Genomic DNA, 26,411 nt, shown 5'->3' on the forward strand with positions numbered 1-26,411 from the left:
CATTTTTATTTTATAAACAGCATCAATCATTCTGCTTTACAATATGAATTCTACTTTAAGATAAATCAAAGTCCCTATAAGTAGTAACATAAATATCAAAGTTTTCACATACATACCCCCTTCTCCCCCATCACATACAGACTCTCTCTCTCTCTCGCTCTCCCTCTCTTTCTCTTTCGGTCTCACAATTATGGAATAGAAAGTTAGAAATTAAAGGACAAAATCTAGTTTAAACAAATTCAAATACATTAATTCTATTCTTATACTTTCAGATCCGGCAACATACAAGTTAAATAAGTATAAATGAAATATGTTACTCTTGACATGAAGTTAATTCACAATTTCATTTCCCAGAATATGATTGGTTATATTTTAGCCCATCTTCTACAATAGCAAGTCTAATTTCATACTGGAAAAAAAAATAGAAGGGTGAACATTTAAAGCTTCAGATGCTTTAGGAGCTATTCATTTTCTTACTTAAAGTAACTGTCCATAGAATTTCCACATAAGGAGCTGCCTTCGCTTTGCACAGTATACAGCAAGAAAAGATGAGACGTATAACATCCCACAGCAAAAGATAGATACAATTAGCCCCATTACTGTTGGCTTTGAGATTACAGAAGAGGCATTTTGGCTCCCAAACGGGCACTGAGCTCACGAAATACATGTCACAGTTCTTTTATGACATGATGCCAATCATTGCCTCTATACAACCAAGTACATTTTAAAACATACAATAAAGCAGTTTTTAAAGAGGGATGACTCACCTGTTTATAATATTTCTTTGCGGACTTTAATCGTTGGTACAAGGCCAAAAGAACTCCTTGGATGTACATCTTAGCTCCTGAGGGGCTGAAACCTTCTCCCTTAGAGACCCAAACTGGTCCCCGCAAAGGTGTGATGGAATTTTGCAGGCATTTTTCAAGCAGAGGAACTATACGAGAAAATAAGGGAAAATAAATTCTTTTGACCCAAACGAGATACACTGCCTGGAACACAGCCCCAGTACCAGAGCTAACTCTTAACATCTATTATTTATATGTGACCTGGGTTAAGTCATAAAGAGGCAATTCCTGCATTACTAGTGGCCACCATGAAGGATGTATTTATATTGAGACACCCCCCATGCAAGACTCATAAGCTTTGTGAGCACACCTGAATAGTTCGGAAGTGTGCCTAACTAGCTGCACGGAGTGTCATGGTGTGCACTGATTGCCTTATCTTCTCATTTATCACAGATGAGTTGGAACCAACCTTGCTGAAATCTACTTGCATTGTCCTGATAAAATTGTATGATCCATGTTGTTTCTGTATATAGCTTCCCGTAGAGGGGTCTATATACCTAAAACATCACATCTGGGAATTATTCATAAAATATAATCCACACCTTTATAAGCCATCCTATTCAAGTCTTTTCACTGCCATCACTTAAATAACCCATAAAACAGGGTGGCAAGGCTGTTTAAAAATAAGGGGGAGAATCTTAAGCAAGCATTTACCATACCTTTTTGTTTTTAAGCTTCTGGGGTATAAACTAGTCAAAGATTTAGGGATGCTATTCCAGTATGCATTTTGTAAACAGAAGATATTTACCTGTGGGCCTGTATTGCAACATCCATATGGACTTGACAGACATGTTTATACACTTTTTCACACGATTAGCTTATAAAGTCTTTCTAGTGTAAAATAGTCAAATAACATGGCAGCTAGTTCAAGATTTAATTTCCCTCTGAAATGCCAGAAATAAAGAAATTTTTAAAATCTTAAGCACACTTGGGCACCCAGAAAAATGAAAGGATGTCATTTTTTTTAAACTTTGTCTTTAAGTGTATACATGTGACACAACATAAACATACAAAATAACTATATGGCTTGGCGACCTCATTCTAATACATACTTCTACTGGAAAAGAAATTAGATAGATCACCAGCAAAGAAAATATGTCCGTGTCATTGGTTATGTTATATGTTGCATATTTTATGCAGAGAGGCCTAGCGTAGCAATCTGGAAATTGAATTACAATTAGGTTCAGCTGAGCTGCTGAGCGGCTGAGTTATGCAAATTGCCTTTGCTACTGGTATTCTGCTGATTTTTGTTCTTAGTAAAAAAGTTATGCGTTTTATGGTGCTAAGTTCTACAACTCTCTACCAAAGCACAATTTAAATTCTTTCTAACATATTCATCACTAAGGAAAACATTGGAAATAGAGTTTAAGATTTCCTAAGACTACTGTAAATAAAGTTAAAAGGAAATCATGACCCAGTGATTATTTAGACATCTTCAGATGTGTGCGTGAAATTCACTCACCAGCCTGAGAAACTAATTCCTAAAATTCACGTATCGAAACTATTCTTACATTCCTGGAGCAATAGCTATTCTCTATGAGTTTTATCACAACAGATATCTCAAACATTTAAAAAATATTAGGTCATATACAGTACTAAAGAAATAAAAAGAGAAGTAAACTTATTGTTAGAATTATAACTCTTTAATATTTAAAAAATGTATAATATAAATCAATTTTGCTTATAATGTTTCCTAAAGAAACCCAGTTTAAGAATCAACAGTGGTTTTAGCTGGCTACAACATTCATGTGTTACTATGTGTTGAATTTTAATTTGTAAACTTTTAATCGGTACACTCATTGAACTTAGTACAGTTTTTATACATGGAAAGGCATCACATAAACAGCTGTTAAATTGAAAAAAAATTAAGTAAATTGAGAAGTAAGTAATAAACTTGAATGATTTACATCCAAGATTTAATCTTGAATATAAACCTAAGAACATTTTATCAGATTCTCTAGTCTTACAGCTTTATTCATCTATGCTTGTCACAAAGTAACTTTCAAATTCTTTATGCCAGCCCAAAGGATTCCAGAAAAGAATTTCATAGATTTTCTAACACAAAACTCTACTCTTTTTCTGGGTTTGTACCTTCCATAAGAATTTAAGAAAAAATACAGCTTAGGGAAAAAAATACAAATTATATCAAAACACAAGCAGTGTCAGAGTTGATATAGGATGGAAAACAGCTCCCATGCTCCACATGATTTATGTAATTAGGAATACTATGGAAACCAGAAACAGCAAAGCAAAGAAAGCAGTATTCACAAGCAGGTTTTATAAGGGACTTCAGAATCTGCTCTGAACTTGTTGAATAATCTGTTCAGTATTCCAGAATCTCCCTGCTGGAAGCAGGGTCCTCATTATAACCACAAGAGTGCTAATAAAGGTTAGCCTCTGAACTAGGGATTAGAAGGCTCATTCTTTTTGGAAGCTGCAAACTAGTAACTTTGATGATCTTCTTGAAAAGGAAGACAAAGCACACTCCAAGAACAAACAATGTTTCCACTAACTAGGAAGGTACAGAAAACATAAGAAAATGATACGCCTAAGCACTTAGAGAGGAAGTATAAATAAGCTTAATATATTTGAAAAATAAAACTTATGAATCAGTTCAAATTAAAGAACTCTCCCTAAAAAAGAAGACTTGGCCTAAGATGACAGTTTTGAAATATAATAGAATAATTGATTTTCTAAAAAAGAGAAGTCAGTTGACTTTTCAACCTCAACCATAGATTTTAACATGAGTGAGAATTATTTTTTAAGCATTTCAGTGGATGTTCATAATATTCTATACTAAAAACTCATAAGTGTTCTTAACCAATGGTTTTATCTCTTTTATGTAGAGTTCTCCTTTTTCTGTTTCTGAAGCAAAACTTCATTCTGTTAAAGAAGACTACTGCGTACAGATGTGCAAGAAATAAGGGCAATGATTTAGCAGGGACAATAGACACTTTTCAACATTGGAAAGAGCATAATCCTACATGTTGCTATGAGCTAGCAAAGCCCATTATAGACACTCAATGAAAAAATTATGTCTTTTCCAGGGAATGAACCCTGGGATATTATTTTGTGTGTAAACCATGAGCTTCTCTTTCAAACTGCTACTCATAAATATAGCCTCATTCAAGGTTAGCTGGCTCCCATTATCTTATGTTTCTTTAATTTTTGTTTGCATAGCTACACATAGCATTTCTTCTGTGTTTGAGGCCTTTATTACAGGTGTTCTACCTATTGGCTCTTATTTACAGAATTTTGCTTTCCTGTAATTTCAATATTTCCTTTAAGCAAGTCCTCAACATTTTTATTAGATAAATGATTTGGAAATTAATCATTCCTTAAATCTATCAATATGCATAGATCAGTCCAATGTGATCATTCCACGGGGATCACTTCCATCGCTGGAAAGGTGAAGTTATATGGATGATAGCTTTTTATCCATTTTGTTTATTCTCAAGTCATGACTATAGGGCAAATTGAAATTAATCCAATGGTTTCAAGTGGGTTTGGAGTTAAGACTGAGGATGTTGGGTAAATAGATCATGTGGCCAAAAGGAGTAACTTTACTGGACATAGCTAGTACTGAGCATTATGGGTAAATAGATCATATGATTAAAAGTAGTAGCTATATTAACTTCATAACTATCAACTGATACTTCTCTCACTCATGCTGTTCTATTTCCCTTGCATGTCTTCCCCCTTTCTTTCCACCTGTTAATATATTTTTGTCCTTCAAGGCTCATATCAATTGTCACTTCCAAAATATCCCAAGTTGTGTAGGCAGAATTAATTGTTCCATCCTTTCTGTTTCCCAGAGTATTGTTTATACTTTTATTTTTCTCTTATTGATTTGTATTAATCCTTATCTTCTCCACTCCCACTTCCATCCTCCAGTAAATCACAAAACCTTTGGGGTTAGAGGGCATGGTGTTTTTTAGTTTGGTAAAAGCAGTGCCCAATAAATGTCTACTGGATAAATAAACAGTACTTTTGGATATACTGCGGGCAGTCTTTTAGGTGAGTTTTAAGACCATGAGTACAACTATACACAATCACTTAGAATCTGTAACTTTCTGTGACCAAATGAAAATTTGATCAAACTTTGATAAATAAATACGAATGTACCAGAATTTTGAAGCACATTTAGGGTATGTACAATAGTTTTATTTTAATCTTCCTTATAAAATTATCTTGAACACTAAAGAAGAAAATAAATATAAAAGGAAAACAATACGATTTGGCAATGAAGCATTAACTAGCCAGGAGAAGACCAGAGCTGGGTATTTTAAAAGTCTTGGAAAATCCTTACGTGCTTTATCCTAAATCGTGCTACTGTGGGAAAAGGCACACAATAAAACTTAAATAGCAGGGCAATAATATTAGCTTAAGGTCAAAATAGCTATTTTAAATAATAAAGGTAATTCCTTCTAAGAACTCCAAACACAATGAGGTCAGAAGCTAATCATAAGACAAACTGTTCAGTCTTCAAGAGGACCTTATACTAAAACCACTTCGTCACTGATAAGAAGCTTGAACTTATTTGGATTTGTGATGGGTGCAGCACAAGAATTTTTGACAAGGAGCCTAAAGTTCCTCTAAAGAGAAACCTAATAGAACTTACCAAGAAGATATAGACTGGAATGTCCTGTCAAGTTCTATACCTAGTGAATGTATATCTCTCTCCAAAAGCAACACCTGACATTTAAAGAGACACTTGGCACGCTGCATTTGAATCTACTGTGGAAAGCTAAAAAGAGGATTTTTTAATCAATATATTTTTCAAGCACTGGAAATTATCAAAAGCTTTAATAACCTGCTTCCAATTAAAAATTAAAATTCATGCCAATTAAGTATCCAGAATCATAATTTACATAATATTGTAATTTTCACATTTCAGTCAGAGTACATGAGACTACGAAAAAAAGGCACTGCCCAGAGCATAATTACCTATACAGAAACTTCTATATGCTCTTTGGCAGGAAATTTCAGGTCGCAAGTCTCAAAAATACTCAGCTATTGTTAGCAGGACATCATGTGGAAATTTCCCACCAATTCAATTGAAATTTTTTTTTTAATGAAGTTGATCTCAAAAGTCTTTTTTGTATGATACAAGGTGAGTTCTTAAAAGATACCTAGAATTGACGGCTTCCCATCCAGGAAGTAGGCCTGGAGGGAGTTTGAGCTAGTGCCAAGGTATGTATATGTTTTACTGTTCCTTATCCAGCTTTAGGTAGTAGTTGGAAAGCTCCCAGTCCGGGAGCAACCAGCAGACGCCACTCAAAAGCATGGTCTACTGGGAAGATTGAATGATGGAGAGCATACGGTTTCCTATGTTGCTTGATTTATATCAGTATATTTTTATTCAAACACAGCTAAACTAACAGCTGCTGTGTACTTTTGTTTACATGCTATATGTCAAATCCTATTGTCCCTAAGGTACTTATGAGAAAAGATTTAGCAGTCGTTTTCTTAAATACTGATGCCTACCCAAATTTGGATTTTTCCTCCACTGAACAAAATGACAAGCACATGATTGCTACAGTTAGAGCAGTCTTTCACAGCTGCTTTAGTTTTTCAGTGATCCTATTAAACTGACGGCATATTGCCTGTGGGGTCTACAGTGTTTGAATACTGTTGTAAGCGACACTGATTTGTATGATAGGATCAAGCAGAAAAGGGATGCACTGGGGGGAAGAATTGCATAGGTCATACTGTTTTTACCTGGGTAAAATTTAATTCAGACATTGTGACCTTTACAGAACACCTGTTTATTTTAATTGCTGATATGTGGGTGAACGTTGACATTGGGGCTTGGAAGTATGAAATCTTAGGAAGTCTCCTCCGTTTTGAAAATGCAGCCTGAGTCATGTCTTTTCTTAAACTGAACGAAGTAGCTGTGCATTAAATATTCTGGCACATCTTCTGCTTGAGCAAGTGGACCGAAATGGTGTGAATTGTTAATGCCTTGCTGCTTTGGTTCACGGCTTGTGATTGATCATTTGTAACTATATCTACTCCTTGTTCCATGAAATCAAGTATGGAGTAATGGGTTCATCAGATTTTGGGGTTAAATTGAGAGTGAAGAGGTACTGTGTGTGGAAATAAGAGTTGCCATGTTCAGGGCTGGCCTTGTAACAGCATGGAATCTAAAGGCGATATTCAAAACCACTTCACTCATCATACGCTTACTGATTCTGAATAGGGCCCATTTGCAGGGGACATTTGGTAGTTTTCCAATACGCTTTATGCCTCTTTCTACTTCCACCACCATGCACATCTTTTTTTCATACACCCCAGTAGCACATTGGTAGAACAGGTCAGCATACACAATTCATTTATTTAAATAACTTGATTTATACAAGCAGAAGTAAGCTGGGGTTCTATTGTCTGACTCTTGCTTTTTCCCTCAACAAAAATAATAGTGTATGTGTCTTTGAAAATACAAGTATTTTGTGGACTCAATTTCTTGGGCATCTAAAATATTTGATATTTAGTAATAATGTAAAATAACTTAATTGAACTGATATGTGTACAACCTTAAGGTTATGTAAAGAAATGTTGAGAATTAACTATAATCTATCTAATCTATTTTCATGTGGTTATGGTCTATACCAATACATAATAATTGAATATATATGACCTGCTTTTGTAAACTTTAAAGCTCTGTACAAAAATTTAAAGTATTATCTTAGAATTAGTTTTGGGAAGTACAATGCATGGAACTTAATAAATAAAATCAACAAAAATTAGAAGTAAAGACCTCTGGAAATGTCATTATATAATTGCTTGCTGTTAATAACTGACACTTTTTAGACATTATTATTTTTAATTTTTGTTACTATTCAGAAAAGCTTAATCCAAATGGTGTTAACTGAGGCACCAATTAACTTTTGACCCAGTAGGAAAAGATACAATAAAAAAATAGTAAAACTAGGACAAAACCAAATACACGAAGCACTTACATACATAAGTAACAGTCAAAAGCAAGCTAATTGTAAAATGTCTCAAAATTCTCCTATTACATTATAAAGTCACAACTAATATAAATCTAAAAAATGTAGCTGGATCCTTTTTCTTTTTTCTTTTTTTTCTTTTTCAGTCTCAAAAGAAGGAATAGTAATAATAATACCTGGCACATACATACCTAATTCAGAGAGAACTAGGCGTCAGATAATGTGGGTAAAGCTGTTTTAGTCTCCTTGGCTGCAAATCCTAGGTCAACATATTACTTACATTTAAATATTTTACTTAGGATGTAAAATATATATATGTCATGAAAATTTTATATTTTAAATGTGAGAAAAGACTGAAAAGTCTTAATAGTTACAGTAATTACAATGGAAGTTTCCCTTTTGACATTTCTCCATGTTTGTTTCACAAAAGTTGAATCTTCTATAAAAAGCACTTTATATATTTTTGTCTGTTATTCCACCTCTCTTCTAAAAACGCTCAGGAGGAAGAAAACCAATCTCTGCTGAGTCATGTTTTTTTACATGGAGAGCTTTGTAAACAATTGTTTTATAACAGGTAGTAACAATTAGGCTGTTTTCATTGGCAATTATACTTGTTACAATGTTTTTTATAATGAACTTCTAGGATCTTGGAAAATCTTTAGGGTTAGAGAAAGATTTTTGGTGTTAAGAGTTCAAAGACTCAGAAATAAGAGATATAAAAAGTAGAAGCTAAAAAGAGAAACTCAAGGAGAAGAGGGAAAAAGCAAGGACTTGGTTAAAAAATTACATAAATACTGAAGCAAGTTTAGCCCAACAAAACCTAGGGGTGAAGATCATATATTCATGAATGTAAAAGAGAGTCTATGTTTTAAAGACTTCAAAAGGGAGTTTTTGACATATAAAGAGTCTATGAGCAGATTAGACTGCTTTGTGAATGTTCATATCACACAATTGTGCGTTCAAATACTTAATAAAAGATGACAGTGATCCAATTATAATGGGAGTTCTCCAACTGCCACTAAAAAAACTTTTTAAAATCAAGCCTTAACAAAATTCTTAATATTCTCTATGGATCAATCGTAGAAATATAAATCAGTGATTAGTTAGCAGGGTTTCTTTCTTTTGTTTTTTGTTTTTGTCCACGCCACCCAGACCACAGCAGTGAAAGCCCAGAATCCTAACCACTAGGCCACCAGGGAACTCCCAGCACTTTTTGTTTTTGTCCAAGCAATGAGAGTAGCTAGTGCTCAAGTTCAATGTCTGGAAGTCACTTAGAGGACACTGAGGGCCATGTCTAAGGTACCCTGGAACCAAAGCAAAGTCACAGAGAGCATAGTCCCAAGGAAGGTTTGAAGACTTTTCCTGAGTGGCATCTTTCCTACACAAAAGGGCTCTTAACTGGCTGCCTTTGTGTATTTCAATCTAGAGAAATTTCAGGGCTGATTAATAACCACCAGCATTTGGCACCCTTCTTCAGCAAGAGACCTAAATTTTTACGTTTCATAAAATTTGAGAAGTAAAGGTAAATGGTAAAGGGATCCAAGGATTGAAGCAAGGCAAATGTACTTAATTTTAAGGAAGGTAAGTTTGATCTTTATTCCCTGAAAAGTTCTAGGGCAGATTATAAAATGGTTTGTGAACACTTTTAGAAAAATAAACAATAATCATTAGGACCCAACATGGGGTAATTCGCATACTAAGCAAATATTTAATGTGCAGAGAGGGAGACCCATGGGGAAATTCCCTCCATGGAGCTTGACATCTCTAACAGCAACATATAATCATTATTGCTTCCAGTGGAAAGCAGATCTCAATAGACTGTGGCTACCATCTATTGTCTTTAAGCAACGTACTGCTAAGTCTGTATGTCCCTTCCCAGATAAATGGGCGCATCTGCAACAAGGCAGGAGAACGTAGAAGGTCTGCAAGCCTCCTGGTTAAGTCCTCTATTTAGAATTCATGACTGCTTTCTTTTGATGCTTCTCTTTAAAAATGATAGAGAAATACGTCACTCACTATCCAAAACAAGACAAAAGAAAGTTATAAGTGGATGCTTCCCAGCTTACAATTTCTTTCCTGGAGAAAGTAATATAAGGAATCAGAATGAACACACACACATATAGTTGTCCCTGTATGGGACTTGACTGTAGGCTGCAGGCTACATACCCTTCTGAGTTACACACTTTTAACTAAGAAAGCAATGCCATTTACAGGGCCCAGACCATCTGCACCATTGCGGAATTCCACATTCAGCAGAGCAGGAGAAGTACTAGCAACACAAGGGTAGTACTCGGCATTTTAGGGCATAAAGGGAGAGGGAAGCATTTTGACGAGACTCTCTCAAAGTCCTGAAATTTCCATTTACATCTAAAGGAATCTAAGTACAATGCTTCACCAAGAAGGGCATCATCCCCAATTTTTATAATATTTTATTATAACCCCTCTATATTATTTAGACCTGGGTTAAACATGGGAATAGAGAAGACTACTAAATCTCTGTCCTCACGGATCTTACAGGCTAGGGGACAGGTCGATATTAAATAACACCTCAAGCAGTTTTATTAATTACAGTTGTGACAATTACTATACACAGGGTGCTATGAATGTAACAGGGATACCAGTTCTAGATAAGGGAGGAAGTGGGACAGGAGCAAGCCAATGTTGGGAAAGCTATTCAGAAGAAGAAATATTTAAAATAAGACCATAAGAAGAGCAGGAAGAACAGCTTGCAAGGAAGATAGGGGAAGAGAATCCAAGCAGAGGAAACATATGGTAAGGTACTGGGGCATGAAGGAGAATCAAGTGTTTGAGGAACAGAAACAAGAAAATAAAGTGACTTGAGCACAGAGATGAAGGGGTCAGTAGTACAAGTGAAGATGGAGAAGCTGGGTAGGGAGCAAATCATGAAGGCCCTTCAGGCCATGATAAAAGTTTACGCATTGATTCAATAGGAGCAATTATGACAGACTAAGCTCACTTTTTAAAATAGTGTTACTAGAGTGAGGCAATTAGAAAATTGTGTTTAAGTTGGAAATAGGTGAGCCTACAGATTCATAACTAAATGAACAGCCATATTCAGGGAAAACTAATATAAATCTGAAGCAGGGACCCTGTTAGCATGCTAAAGATCTCTGTCCCTAACCATGGGCTACTTAACATTTTTATCAATAACTTGGACAGTGGTAAAGTTGGTATTCATACAAAATTTACAAGTGAAAACAAAGATAGGAGAAATTGTTAATCCCTGGGTGACAGATTAAATATCTGAAAAATCTTGTAAGGCTAATCTACTAAATAAAAACCTTGTAAGTAGAAATTTAGTAGGTATCAATGTATAAAGTTCTGTTCACATATCTAAAAAATCAGCAGTACAAGTACAGGATAAGGAAGTAGCCTAAAAGCAAATTGTAAACAAAAACTTGGGGGCTTTAATTGACTTTAAGTTCAATTTAGGTCAATGATATGATGTATGTAAAAGAAATAATAATGCAAGTTTAGGCTAAATAATGATCTGAAAAAAAAAAAAAAAAAGAGGAGGTGGGGCTGCTTTACTCATCATTGATTAACCTGGAAAATTGTGTACAATGTGGGGTCAACAAAGAGGAATACCAAAAAAACTAAACAGAACAAAGAGTTACCAGGATGGTGAGGGGTCAGAGAAATAGATGGAGAGACTGGAGATATTTAAAGTGGAGAAGATTTAAATCACACTTGTTCAAATATTTAAAGGCAGTCATAGACTGAGAATTAATTTGCATTATTCAACTCCAGAAGACAAAATCCAGACTAACGGTAAAAGTTTAAAAGTTATTAGATTTTTTAAATTAAATTAGAGCTATCAGAAATAGAACAAGTAGTGGCTGGATAGACACTTATTGGAGATGATTTAGAGGAGATTCATGACAAAGTGAGGTTTTGGTGATGACCAAAGATGCTCCTAATGCTGAGATCCAAAGTAAATCAATCAACAACACTATTCTAAAGCAGCTATCAAAAAAAATGTAGTCATGGGCTTCCCTGGTGGCGCAGTGGTTGGGAATCCGCCTGCCAATGCAGGGGACACGGGTTCGTGTCCCGGTCTGGGAAGATCCCACATGCCGCGGAGCAGCTATGCCCGTGAGCCACAACTACTGAGCCTGCGCGTCTGGAGCCCCTGCTCCGCAACAAGAGAGGCCGCGACAGTGAGAGGCCCACGCACCGCGATGAAGAGTGGCCCCCGCTAGCCGCAACTGGAGAAAGCCCTCGCACAGAAACGAAGACCCAACACAGCCAAAAATAAATAAATTAATTAATTAATTAAAAAAAAAAATGTAGTCATTATCATTTGTTTTCTACACTGCACTATGCATCTAGTAATGCATACACATCTTCAGGCTTTTAAAGTTCTATGGAATATGGCAAAATACTATTCAGAGTGGTGGTGAATCACTAAGTGACAGCACTGAGAATTAGCAACAAAAAGTAGTTAATAGTGGGTAATTTGTGCAAATTTAATTCAACAAATAATTTTTTTGAATTTTAATTCACTCATTCATTTAAAAAGTGTTTTTCATCACTTACTCTAACAAAGATTATACTTAACAATTATTATTTAAATATTAATTTTTTGCGGCTCTATTACATGCTCAGTCCCATTGTAGATATTAAAAGATTTTTGGAGTTTTTTTTTTTTAAGTATGAGAACAATATCTCTCTTTAGTTAAAGAGATAAGTCCTACACATGAAACAGAGATATAAACAGTGTTATGTATATATAAACAAATGTTATGACATATGGTACAGACATATGATATCAAAAGAAGTTATAAGAGGTATTAGTAAACAAAATAATGCTTGAATGTCAGGATATAGAGTGTGAAGACTGTCCTGATATGTAAAGTTTTGAGCAAAAAAAAAAGGATATTTTAGGAAGATCACTCTTTGGCCACACAAAGGATTAAGATTTAGGAATAGAATTTAGTCTAAGTAGTAAATAAAGACAATGTGATAATATTTATGAAGTATGAATAGCTATCTATATTTGGTATCTATTGCCACAATAATGCTGCATAACAAACCACCTCAAAACTCAGAGGCATAGAACAACAAACATTTATTAAGCTCAAGAGTCTACAAATTACCTGGGTGGTTCTGCAGGTCATAGCTGGGCTAGATCCCATGTCTTGGAATCAGCTGGCCATCTAGGATGACCTTGGCTAGACAACTGGGATGAAGTGGTTCTGCTCCACTTGTCTTTTTTTTTTTTTTTTTTTAATAATTTTTGAAGTAAAATTCACATAACATAAAATCAACCATTTTAAAGTGAGGAAATCAGTGGCATTTAGTACGTTGAAAATGTGCGACCACAACCTCTAGCCAGTTCTGACAAATTTCCTTCATTCCAAAGTAAAACCCCTCATACATTAGTTTCCCCATTGTCATCTCCCCTCCAGCCTTAGAAAACATGAATCTGCATTCTATCTCTATTGATTTATCTACTCTGGATATTTCAAATATAAATGGAATCATGCAACATGGTACCTTTTTTGTCTGGCTTTTTTCATTTAGCATAATGTTTTCAAGGTTCATCCATGTTCTAGCATTATCAGTACTTCATTCCTTTTCATGGCTGAATAACATTCCATTCTATGTATATACCACAATGCATTTCTACCTTCATCTTTTCATGGATGTTTGGTTTCGACCTTTTGGCTATTATCTACACTGCTGCTATAAATATGCATGTACAGGCACATGTTTTTGATTATTTTCAATTATTTTGGGGTATACATTTAGGAGTAGAATTGCAGGGCCACATGGTAATTCTATGTTTACCTTTTGGAGGAACCACCAAATCGTTTTCCAAAGTGGCTGCACCATTTTATGTTTCCAATATCCAAAGTTTCCAATTTCTCCATCTTCACCAACTTATTTTCCATTTTGTCTATGTGTGTGATTTTTATTTTATAGTCATCACTAATGTGTGTAAAGTGTTACTTCATTGTGGGTTTGATTTGCATTTCCCTTATGACAAAGGATGTCGATGTGCTTCTTGGCTGTTTGTATATATTCTTTGGAAAAATGTCTATTTAATTCCTTTGCCCATCTTTTTAATTGAGCTGTTTGTCTTTTTGTTGTTGAGTCTAAGAGTTCTTTATATATCTAGGATATTTAACCGTATCAGATACATGATTCGCAAATATTTTCTCCCATTTGGTAGGTGGTCTTTTCACTTTCTTGATAATGTCCTCTAATGTACAAATTTTTTTTAAATTTGAAGAACTCCAATTTACCTATTTTTTTCTTTTGTTGCTCATACTTTTGGTGTCATGTCTAAGAATCCATTGCTAAATCCAGGGTCATGAAGATTTACCTCTATGTCTTCTTGGAAAAGTTTTATGCTTCTAGCTCTTATATTTAGGTCGTTGATCCACTTTCAGCTTGTTTTTTCTTTTTTTTTCGTATATGATATTAGGTAGGGGTCCAACATCAGTCTTTTGTATGTGGATATCCAGTTGTGCCAGCACCATTTGTTAAAGAGACTATTCATTCCCCATTGCATGGTCTTGACACCCTTTTGAAAGTCAATTGGCCACAGATGTATTGGTTTATTTTTGCACTCTTAATTCTATTCCATTGGTCTATATGTCTCTGCTTGTGCCAGTACCACACTGTTTTAATTACTGTAGCTTTACTTGTGGTATGTTTTGAAATTGGGAAGTATCAGTCCCCCAAATGCAAGGAGTTAACAAAACTCAAGGTTAAGGGCACAATTCTCCACAAGACTGCCCTCCCTCTGACCAGCTGCCTACAAATTCTGGGGTCTTCACTACCACCTTAGGGTCAGTATTTTGCTAGAATGTCTCGTAAAACTCAGGATAGTGTTATACTTAGGGGACCAAGATGGTCAGGAACCCTGATAAACACATGAGTAATTTTGGAGAGAAAATAACACAAAAATATTGAGATTTATGGAGGGACCCTGACTAGGTGGCTTCATGCTTTGATGATGCTTTAATATGCAAGGACTATGTGGGTTTTTTGTTCATTTGCTTGCTTGCTTTTTAACCTTGGTGGTGTCTGGCAACTTACATTGGGTCATGTAGTGGAATTTTCAGTTTTATATTTGTGCTCTTACTGAAGGGACTGTACATGGAGAATAGGGAGGTTGGCCTGAAATTTTTAATAAGCAAGAACTGTGTAGAATTTTGAGCTTGATGGATTACAGCAACTGAATGCAGCTGGGATTATTTTCCACTAACCTTGGCCTTCAGAAAATGCTAGCCCAGGGCAAGGATGGGGTTACTGTGCAGGCTGCAGCTACTGGCACTTGAACTAGGCAGTGAAAGTCACCTGATACTGCAGGCAAGTCTGAGATTGGGATTAGATCATTTTAGGCATTGGAAGGGAGAACAACAGTTGCTGTTTTTCTGTGTTTTGCAACTAAATCTGCAGGTCAGGACTTTAAAATTTAGTGGCAGCTGGGTTCTGGCTGCTACAGTGAGGTTCTATTATTAAATTGATAGTACCATGCCTAGATAGGAAGCATTAGGTCCCATGCCTCAAATTCTGTTCTCCATTATGTTATTTTAAACTACATTCTGGGCCAAAAAGGAACTGTGGACGAGCTAACCTTAGATTTGTGTGGCTTGTCCACAAGCTTTTAAAGTAAACTCCACCAATTCAGGTTGACTCTAAGTTTATTTATCACATAAATGTTGACCATGGTTCTAATTGTCAGAAACCCAAACTATGGCTTCACCTATAGAAAAGTAGTAGATTTGTTATAAAAAGAATGCTTTGTCTTCTTCAGTTAAGTAGTGAAACAACTCAAAGAAAGGATTACAAATCTAGGAATCAGATTTGTTAAAGGAATCAAGAAGAAAGTAAAGTGGTTTTAAAATATGCTTCAATCTTACAATCAGAACAAAGCAGTGTGTGCATGAAAACAAATAAGATGGCTTATTTAGCTCAAGGAGGAAAGAGATTTCCTTAGAATAAATGTAAACGTCTGATCTGAGAACACATTCGACAGATATGAAAAATAAAAACTAAGATTGTGAAGGCCAGGTATGAGGGTACAGGAGGTACATCCAAGTCTAACTACTCTTAAAGAGGTTATTATAAAAGGGGGGTATATTTTAATTGTTACAAAATCAGAAATAAGAAATGGGGCCCCAGTGAAACCTAACAGAGAAATCTCATAGATATGATCTCAGAGAGCAAATCTTCTCTGGAGAGCAATTCCCCAGAGAAGGCAGAATCCTGAATATTGTGAAGAGGTGGCATTTAGGTTACAGATAAATTAATAGCAAGAGAAATCAGAGAATCTCTTATGAGGATGGAATAGTTATACAAAGAGTGCACATAAAATCTGAACAAACTGGAGAGGGGAATACTAAGAAGATTAATATAGAGTACTCCAAAAAAAAAGTATTTGGTGAACTCCAAAAATTTATGGGCCTAAGATTAAGATTAAGAAAAGGTGAAGGCAAGAGGAATTACATTACAGGAGATCCAGGCAGAACAAGAATAAATCAAGGAGTCCAGATCTAAATCAGACGTTGGACTGTGGGAAAATACATCCTGGGTAGGATTATTTAACTCAGGGAGGCGAAAATGGATAAGACTGGTTTGAACAAAGGATGCTATTGACAAACTTGGAATTTATTGACTTCATATCTCTCACTATGAGAGACCCTGCAAGGAAAAAAATAGCTAGAGAAATATGTTAGAAAAACACAAGTATGGATCAGAAAGCAAAAAGAAGGTAAAAGAAAAGAAAAACCTCAACTGCTGCAAACAATGCAGCCCCAAGTCTGTTACAGGAGGGAATTTTTCTGAAAGGAACAGGAGTTCAGTAGAGGCAAACCCTGGAGGCAAATCCTAAATACTGAAGAAAAGGATGACAGAAACGTTAACTCAAGATCAGGAGCATTCAAAAACTGAGGAAAGGGGCTTCCCCGGTGGCGCAGTGGTTAAGAATCCATCTGCCGATGCAGGGGACACGGGTTTGAGCCCTGGTCCGGGAAGATCCCACGTGCCGCAGAGCAACTAAGCCCGTGCACCACAACTACTGAGCCTGCGCTCTAGAGCCCGTGAGCCACAACTACTGAGCCCACGTGCTGCATCTACTGAGGCCTGCGCACCTAGAGCCTGGCTCTACAACAAGAGAAGCACCACACTGAGAAGCCCCGGCACCGCAATGAAGAGGAGACCCCGCTCACCGCAGCTAGAGAAAGCCCGCACGCAGCAATGAAGACCCAATACAAACAAAAATAATAAATAAATAAAAATTTTAAAAAAAACCTGAGGAAAGACCATGTCTTCAAGAGGAAATGGCAGTACTGTTGGCCCTCACTGGGCACCTAAGAACATGAGCCTCAGAAACATAAACAGTTCCTTCAATTCAGAGATCCACTGAAAGTTATTCTCCAGTTGGAACTGATGTGGAGATGAGGGGGAAGCTGTGTCCATCAAGCAGGTTTCTTAGGCCAGAGGTCAGTACAGCAGTCACCGGGACCCCAGGATTGAAATTAATGCTTCCAAGGCAAGGTGGACACTATGCCACTAGATAGGGCCCGTGCTTGGTTCAGCACGGGGTCCGGAAACACAGGACTCAGAGGGAAAGAAACATTAAGGTGTTTGGAATATTTTACAAAGGCAAATAACGGTAGAGTTATTTTCATAAGTCAAACAAGTCTTTATGACTGGGGCTACCACCAATGTAAATTTCTAAATGTTGCAAGAGTGCAACACTCTCAGTACCCTCTGAGAATAATAATAACAGCAATAATGATGATAATGTTATATAACATTTACCAAATGTCCGGCACTTGTTCTAAGGACTTTACACAGACTTCACTTAATCTTTACAACTATCTATTAATGTAAGTATTATAATCCCTATTTTACAGATTAGGAAACTCACTCTCAGAGAAATGAATAACCTGTCCAAGGTCATACAATAAGTGGCATAACTGGAATTTGAGTTCTGGCTCCAAAATCAAAGCACTTAACCAACACTTTATGAAGCCTCTTTGAGAGAGGAGACAGTGTATATTGGTCAATTTTTCCTGTAAGATATTATAAATACATAATGCTATAGTTAATGCCTTGATGGGAGATTGCTTCCCACTGAGTTATGTCACAGGTCATAGACTCTGCTCAACAGTATAAACTGTCTGGCATCTTGGAAAGTCTGACATGAAGAATGCTTTCTCTTCTTTGCCTTCCTTCACTTAGTCTCTGCTATGGTCTTTGGCCACAAGCACATGGGTCTGGATCATGCCAAACAGGAAACAACATTTTGCTTGGAATGGCCACATGAGAAACTGGGGATTGGATTCTATTCTGAATGTGCTGGGTGTGGGACTGATGTGATCATCTTTTGGTTCAGTCAGAAGTAGGAAACATGAGAAAGTTGGTGTAGACCCAATTCAACTTCTGAAGCCCTGAGAGATGACACCCACTGCAGGAGTCCAGACAGTAGCTGTTATAGGAATTCCAGCTCAGACCAGGCATCCAGAAGCCATCTGGCTGATACTGGAAAGAATAAAATAGGAAGGACTTCAATTTCTTTGAGTTTTAATTTGAGAAGTTTGAACTTTTATTGGATTTTAACTCACAAAGGTAAGATTATTTGATTATGAAATTCACTTTGTGGACTTAAAACTTTTGGATTTTAACTTCTTTGAAATTTTATTCTTCAAATTTGATTTCTTTACAAAAACTTGATAATGGGCAAGAGAACATGCAAATTCAGGGTATGTTATTAGAATTTTGTAATTGAAACATGTTAATCGTGTCAGTTGATCTCATTGTAGAATCTCTGAAGAACTTGTTTAAGAATATATTGCTATTTTGGACAGCTAATTTGCGGTAGCAAATGGAATAGAAAATGAATGTTTAGTGTTCCATAGCATGGCTTTGGATCCAATTTAATTAATGTACTATTCTAACTCATTTCAGAATCTTCTAGGGTAAATTTCATACTACCCACCATGATCTAGAAGGTTCCACAAAGGAGCGGGGTTTGGTTATTGGAACAGCAGCATCATAAAGGTCCTAAGAGACTGAGTATCTCCTTCCTCAAGAGGGAGAGTGCCTCCCCTGGTTCACCATAATGTAATAATTAAGCTAAAGAAGTTAAGATAACAAAAAGTTGGGGAATGTTTGGGGGAATAAGAGTGTTGTTATTAAACAACTTAATCAAACTCTGATACTATCTACATGTGTTCTGCCACTACTATGTGCTTCTGTAACATTGGGTAGCTCATATATGATTAGTAAACAGGGGAATGATGTCAGTAAGATATCGAAGTTTGGTTGGTGAATATGTGCTTTTTCCTAGGCAAATGAGGCCAACAGAGTAGGAGTAGAATTCTATTCTTTAGCAGGGAAGATAAAAGACATTAGCTTGGCTGTTGCACCGGGGCTCCCTCCCCAGAAAGGTGCACCCTATGCCTTGCATTACTCTTTGTGGGAGTTTTGCTTCCTCCTATGCCTTCTTTAAAGAAGACCCAAACCTGGCTCAAACCTCTAGTTGACTTTCGTCTGCATTATCTCACATTCTATTGTTTTTGTGCAGCTTTAATATCTCCTGAAGCAGCACTCTGAGATGCCTACCTAGGCTATTTATATTAATCTCCTAAGTTAATAATTATCATTTTAGTTAGTATTCTCATTTTAAAAGTGCATAGACTTTGGTCTTCCTCAAACCCATTTTTCTCACAGCACCATTATTTTTGAGGGTGTAATTTTGCAGAATGCATTTTTCACACTTATTTTATGCTCTAGCAGAAATGCTGTACCAGCATGTTGACCATATATAGGAATACAGCACCTTTACACAGTGGGTAGTTCTCTTATACTCTCAAAAGAATTGATCAACATAGGAGCCACAACTAAAGAACTTTTCCACATGTAACAATATAAACTTCTTTGTTAAAATCTTCTATGGTTTAGAAATTTAAAAACACAAGTGATTTGCAAATCCTACGTGTTTTTAAAGGTTTTACTAGACTTGATAGAGTAAAAAAAGTGGTTTAATGTCATGTCAAATGTACTCATTTCTCACAGCACAGGAGGAACAATTGAAAGTATATCTAATCCCCAAAAAAGAAGCAACAGATAGGAGAAAATCTTTTATTTTGTACATCTGTTACTTTTAGTTCTTGGTACAATTACGCTTCTAATTTGTGCTTAAAAATAATAGATAATTGCTATGATATTAATATTAAACATTATTAAATGACTTTTTCTGATCTGATACAGAGCAAGTGATCAAAAAAAAGCCATATATCGAATCAGAATGTTAGCATTTATTTAAAGTAAAAGATAACTTTCATATAATACTTGACCTTTCCCAAGTTAAAGTTCAGAAGACTATCAGACACAAAAGTTTAGGGATCTCAATCATTTGATGCACAAAATTATACGAACAAACAAAGAAAAAAGAAATCCAGAAACCTAATGTTAAGTGACTAGAGTGCTGCACACTGGAAGTTCCTCCAACAGGATTAGCTTCTTCAAGTATATTTTAAGTCCAGTGAGCTTGTTATGCTTCCCCATGTTAGTAGTTGCATAGGCTAATTTCAGCTGGCATAAGCTTCTATAAGTATGCAAAAACACAGGGCAAGGCACGCATTAAAATGTGATAATAGCACACTTCTGGGAAACGTGAAGCATGAGGCATGAATCTGAATGCCTCTGGCATCCATGAAGTCTCACACCTCAGAGTCAGAACTTTTCTGTTTTGATAAGTAATTCTGTTATACCACATTTGGGAAGGGAAAAAAAAAAATCAACTTTCTAAATTTAATCTTTCATCTTAACCAGGGTTCCTTAGAGTTTCAACTCTAGCAATTTAGCCAAATATAATTTTTTAATTCCAGGTGAGATGGAAATCATTCAAAGCTAGACAGGGTCTTAAGAAAATGCATTATTTATTTATTTTATTAATGCAAGTTTAAGAGCGATTATATAATATTGTTTATCATAAAGAAAATTTAAGCCTATGTGATGGGGGAGGGGACAAAAATGTAAGAAGGAAGAAATCAACTTAATAACGTTACTCTCCCCACTCCCCCAAAAAAGACCATAAGGAAGGATTCTCTGTGTTACTTATGTCTTAGAGGTAAATAACTAATGCTTCTAGATAATGGGTAAGTGTCTACAAGTGCTTTAAAATCTTCAGATGAAAACTCCTAATAAAAGGAAAAATAATGCTCATATCTAATATAAACATTAAAAATAAAGAAAAATAGATTTGGTTTCTAAATACACACACACATATATAATACTTAGTAAAAAAAATTTTAAGAGTTATAAACAGTAAGTATCAAAATATCACAGTGGTCACTCAATAGTATTAATTAAGGATGATAAAGCCAGGGAAGTTTGCTTTTATACAATACAAGCAAGAATATTGGAAACAAATGGGAGTATCCAGTAGAGCTATATCCCAAAATCACTTACAGTTGTCTGGATCTAGCCTTGCAGTTAAGTATGCTACTTAAGGTTTTGGCCCTCTTCAGGTATATGAAGTTAAGGTTTAAATGAAGTGATAGGGCCATACAGTAGCGCATTTAATAGTGTTAATTGTGGCACTATTAAATTAATATTAATTACTACTAAAGAAATAAAAAGTAATTTTTTTAAATAGTAAAAAGTAAAGTAATAGTAGTAATTACTATTGACAGTAATTTAATGATGTGAAATCACGTATTTTTGCTTTCAAAGACTGGCAAATCAGCGCCTTAAGAAATAAAGAGGGAGGTCTCATATTTTGACAAAGACATACAATAAAATTGTTTTAAAGCACATTTCATGACTTTTGAAAAACCTCTAGAAGTTAACCAAAACATTAAAAAAACTCTGAGCATACAGTAGCACAATTTCTTGTCTTTCTCTTTTGAAAGCTGTATACCATAGAAATTGTTAAATATGAAAATATATCAATTACTTTTGTTTATTAAGTTATGGCTTGCTAAGGTTAAAATACCCATCATTTTTTTAAAAGTCTAAGCTTGTGCTGTGCTTAGATGACTGTTCGTGACCCCCCCAAAATTCATATGTTGAAATCTAATCCCTAAAGGGATAGTATTTGGAAGGGATTAGGTCAAGAGGGTGGAGCCCTCATGAATGGAATTAGTGTCCTTATATAAAAGACCTCAGAGAGTGCCCTTGTTCCTTCCACTATCTAAGGACACAGTGAGAAGACAAGCATCTATCAATCAGAAAAGGGCCCCCAACAGACAAAGAATCTACCAGTGCCTTGATCTTGTACTTCTCAGCCTCCATAACTGTGAGAAATAAATGCTTAATGTTTAAGCCACTTGGTCTATGGTATTTTTGTTATAGTAGCCCAAATGGACTAAAACATGATGAAATAAAAGATTCCCCAAACCTTAATACTGTTTCATGATTTCCCTTCATATAAGAATGACATGTTATAATTAAACTGGTTTTTATATCTTTTCCTTTTAAATGTATAAAGGAAAAACAAAATTATGTAAATGCCTTTTGAAATAGTATCACATAGCTTACAAAATCTTTGCCACTTACCTTTTGAAATATCTTTAATTTTCCTGCCATACAAATCATAAAGATATCTGGCTGGTGAATTTAGGTTCATTCTCATTGTGCAAATATCTAAAACCTACACAGAAAAAAAAAAATACCTTATAAATAATTTATCACAGTTAGCTCTAACGAAATTGAATACACATTTAAAGTCCTTTCTCTACTATATGGGTAATTTTAAATTATATTATAAAATAAAATTTGATGATTTATCAAACGTTTCTAATATATGAAATGGAAAAAGGCAGTTAAAATGGTTAGATTCCAATTGTACTTTGAGCACACACACAAATATTAATAAAAGGAGAAAGGAGATGTAAGGAATATTAAAAAGTAGTTATATATTATTTAATAAATGGTAGAACTCTGGGAGATTTTTATATTATTCCTGCTATTTTCTATATTTTTCATTTATTTTACAATGGGGAGGATATTATGTTTTAGATGAGGTTTTAAGGTACTTTCCTTAGCTTTTAAAGTCTTTCCAAGTATCTGAAAATAAATTATAAATATAGTGTGATCACAGTTCACCTTGATAACTTATGTGCTTTGGGTACTAAAAAATGGAATTAATAAACCACATTTCAAGGTTTTCCATGAGCCTGAGTTTGAAGAACTTCACGTTTAATGGTTTCTAATATGCTAAAGCCCTTCTCTTAATATTTTAATTTCTCAACCTGTTCTTTTTTTAAATTAATTTTATTGGAGTATAGCTGCTTTACAATGTTGTATTGGTTTCTTGCTATACAGCAAAGTGAATCATTCATACATACATGCATATTCACTCTTTTTTGGATTTTCTTCCCATTTAGGTCACCACAGAGCACTGAGCAGAGTTCCCTGTGCTATACAGTAGGTTCTCATTAGTTACCTATTTTATACACAGTAGTATATACATGTCAGTTCCAATCTCCCAATTCATCCCACTCCTCCCTTCCCCGCTTGGTAACCATAAGTTTGTTCTCTACATCTGTGACTCTATTTCTGCTTTGCAAATAAGTTCATCTCTACCATTTTTCTAGATTCCACATATAAGAGATATTATATATTTGTCTTTCTCTTTCTGACTTCATTCTGTATGACAGTCTCTAGGTCCATCTCTGCAAATGGCACTCTTTCATTCTCAACCTGTTCTTGATATAGCCCTTATAAAGGTGTAACAATCATCTTTCCAACATCAGGGAAGACTTAAACATGCATCAGTTGGAGAGAAAGTTCTACTCACAAGATGAGAAAAATTAAAGTAACAGAGGGGAGTTGGGAAGTATCAGGAACCTGAGGGCAGGCTTTTATCAGGCTTTTGGAAGTGACTCCCAAAACATGAAACTTGCCACATTCATTTAAAAGTCCATAATATATTCCAAATCCAAACCGAAAGTACTTTGTCTTCCATTCTTACTGTTCATAGCTGTAATATATTGCTTTTACATAACCAAGAACTGCTGAAGGACAATGTTCATTATATGATTATATTTAAAAATTTTTCTGATTACTCCATTTCTGCCCACTTTTATCCCTATTTTAAAACTGGAGCCTGTAATCCTAGCCCTAGCCCAATCAACCCATTTTCTTTGTGACAACAGACATATTTAAACAGCTTAATGTATATGTAGAGGCAAAACTGTACTTTCCTTTCAGTCTGGAGAACAACTTTCAAACGTTGTGACTCAGTTGGTTTATCATCCTAATTGCTGTATCAAGGGATGTGTTGCATTTAAAAGGCAAATATTTAACTGATTAATTTAATCTGACAAATTGACCTTTACTGGATTATATCAGAGGTTCTCAGCCTTTATCCTACCCTTGAACATGACCAATAATTTTCCCACATGCCACATACTCCCAAGGGCATTCACAGGAGTGTGTTTCTTGCACTCTAGCTGCAATCCAGAGCTTTGGGCAATGTTCAGAAAGTATGTATTGCTGCTGTTTTTCTCAAAACCAAGAAGACTATTCGTGATTAAAGATAAAGTTATAGGAATAATCTTGAACCCTCTAATTTAGGAGGGAAATATTCACAGTAGCTTTAACTAGCTTTACCTAGTTAAAAAGCAAGGTACTTGCAATGTACTTCATAAGTGACTGCAAGCATTGTCATATGGAGCAAATCCACTGACCTCCAGTCTGCCTACTTGAAGTGTGTCAGTGCAGGAGGACCAATGTCACGTGTCCTCATAAGTCAGACACAGTGCTCCCTAACTTAGAATGGCCCTCTGATATCACTGTCCCTACCTCTCTCCAGCCAACTTGCCCATGGCTGGGACTGGTCCTTGCTACCCAAACAAATAAGGTAATTAATAACTCTGGCAACTCTCTAAACCTTACTCTTCCTGCCTTCCCTCCTAACCTCTTGGGTTAATTTCTTTAATGACTACTACACACAAGTTAACCTAGGTCTCCCATCTAATGCACTCAAACTTTTATTAAAGATGTTCAGAAAACAATATTCGAAATATAAGAGAGGAGGTATCAGGAGAAGAAACTGCAGTTTGGTCTGTGACTTGAGACAGAAAGGATAGTGGAACATACAGACTGACACTGGCAGGGGATCTACACATTTTTAGTAATTAACACAGTCTCTGACTAGAAGGATTCTTCTGTTCATCACTTTCTTCCATGTGACTCTGTGCCCAAAGATTATCTTTTACCATCACCAATGACAAAAATACTCAAAGGCGTTAACTCAGTATGCATTCTTCCTTAGCCAGTCACCTCTGAATACTACTAAGAATCTACAGTTGGTCCCACAGACCCTAAAGAGATGCAACCCCCTCCTCAGGATCACCACATTCTTCATCTTTCCATTTTTTATGTTTAGCTCTCAATTTCTTAAGATTACAAATCTATTATTTAAAAGTGCAACGAATCCTCTTTAGTACACATTGTATCCCCTAGTTACTAGTGAAGCTTCAAATACCTAAATATCCTCCAAAGTTATAATTTACCAATTAAACTAAGCAAAATGTGAGCTATTTAAAGGTAGTCCCATTTACTTCAACTAAAATTTCTATGATTTTTAAAATTATCTCAAATATTGCTGCCTTTGAGTCTTAAAAGAATTAGCCAAGTAAAATCACACGGCTTTTCAACTCAAAGATTCTTCTTTTCATTGCAAAAACATCAGTAAAAATGTTTGTGCAAGCCAAGTTTTAAGAGTTAAATGAGTTTAAAAACTGGCAATAGAAAATCAGATATATTAGAAATTAATAATGCATCAACAACACTGTCATTCTCTCCTACTTTCAGGATGAAAGATCCTTGCAGTGTTTAAGCAATGCCAACCTTCAGTAATCATTTTCTCACAGTAAATTATCAGTGGTATGAATTAGTATCAATATAAATTTCTGTCAAAAGCCCAGAAATGAAGCCTCTACTTGTAAGGTCATTCTTAAAATTCACAATTGAAAAATATTCAACAGTGCCAACTTGCTGTAATATTAAGGTTAATTAAAATACCATTTCCACTAATCTGTACCCGTTAAGCTTGTTAAAATATTTTTTTGTTGTTGTTGTTAATTTCTTATAGCTTAGGTTGTAGAGAACTCTTCTGACACTGAAATCTAAAAACCATCATGCTATAAAACTAGACTCCTCTCGACGAGCACCTGGGAAGAGATTTTCCGCAAACTCTTTTTAGCTGAGTTCATTTGTTTATAGTTTTGGGAGTCACCCCCACGCCCAGACACATCTGGTGCAGTTTGCAGCTTCCGGAATGGCCACCATAGAGGTGGCGTGGTTCCACAGTCTACAGACTCTGAGTTTGGTTTGGCACTACCCAAACGTCCAGGTGAGAGAGTATGCTTAGCCCAACATAACCCCAGGCCGAGGGAGCTGAGTCTACAAGCCATCAGATCAAACAACGTCATCTTCCTCAAACACAGAGAACCTTGGTATCTTTTAACATATTTTTACGAGTCAAGCCCAGAAATGTAAGCCCAGATTTAGACCTCCCTACACAATCTCTTCAAAGGATCCTCTAAAGCAGGGGTCAGCAAACTACACACACCATGGGCCAAATTCTGGCCACAGCCTGTTTCTGTATGGCTTG

At 35.7% G+C, this 26,411-nt stretch overlaps 1 protein-coding gene across 5 annotated transcripts in view; it reads right to left on the bottom strand.

The window, feature by feature from the left end:
* Positions 1–26,411, bottom strand: part of DCDC1 (doublecortin domain containing 1) — a 476,122-nt gene that overhangs the window by 367,159 nt on the left and 82,552 nt on the right. For all 5 annotated transcript variants that reach the window (XM_068555102.1, XM_068555097.1, XM_068555098.1 and 2 more), the window contains 2 exons: positions 22,346–22,439; positions 768–934 (listed from right to left, as the gene is read on the bottom strand). In XM_068555102.1, the coding sequence (XP_068411203.1) occupies positions 768–934; positions 22,346–22,439 (261 nt within the window). The remainder of the gene's footprint in view (positions 1–767; positions 935–22,345; positions 22,440–26,411) is intronic.

The sequence above is a fragment of the Eschrichtius robustus genome, chromosome 11 (genome assembly GCF_028021215.1).
Source record: "Eschrichtius robustus isolate mEscRob2 chromosome 11, mEscRob2.pri, whole genome shotgun sequence".
NCBI classification, from domain to species: domain Eukaryota; kingdom Metazoa; phylum Chordata; class Mammalia; order Artiodactyla; family Eschrichtiidae; genus Eschrichtius; species Eschrichtius robustus.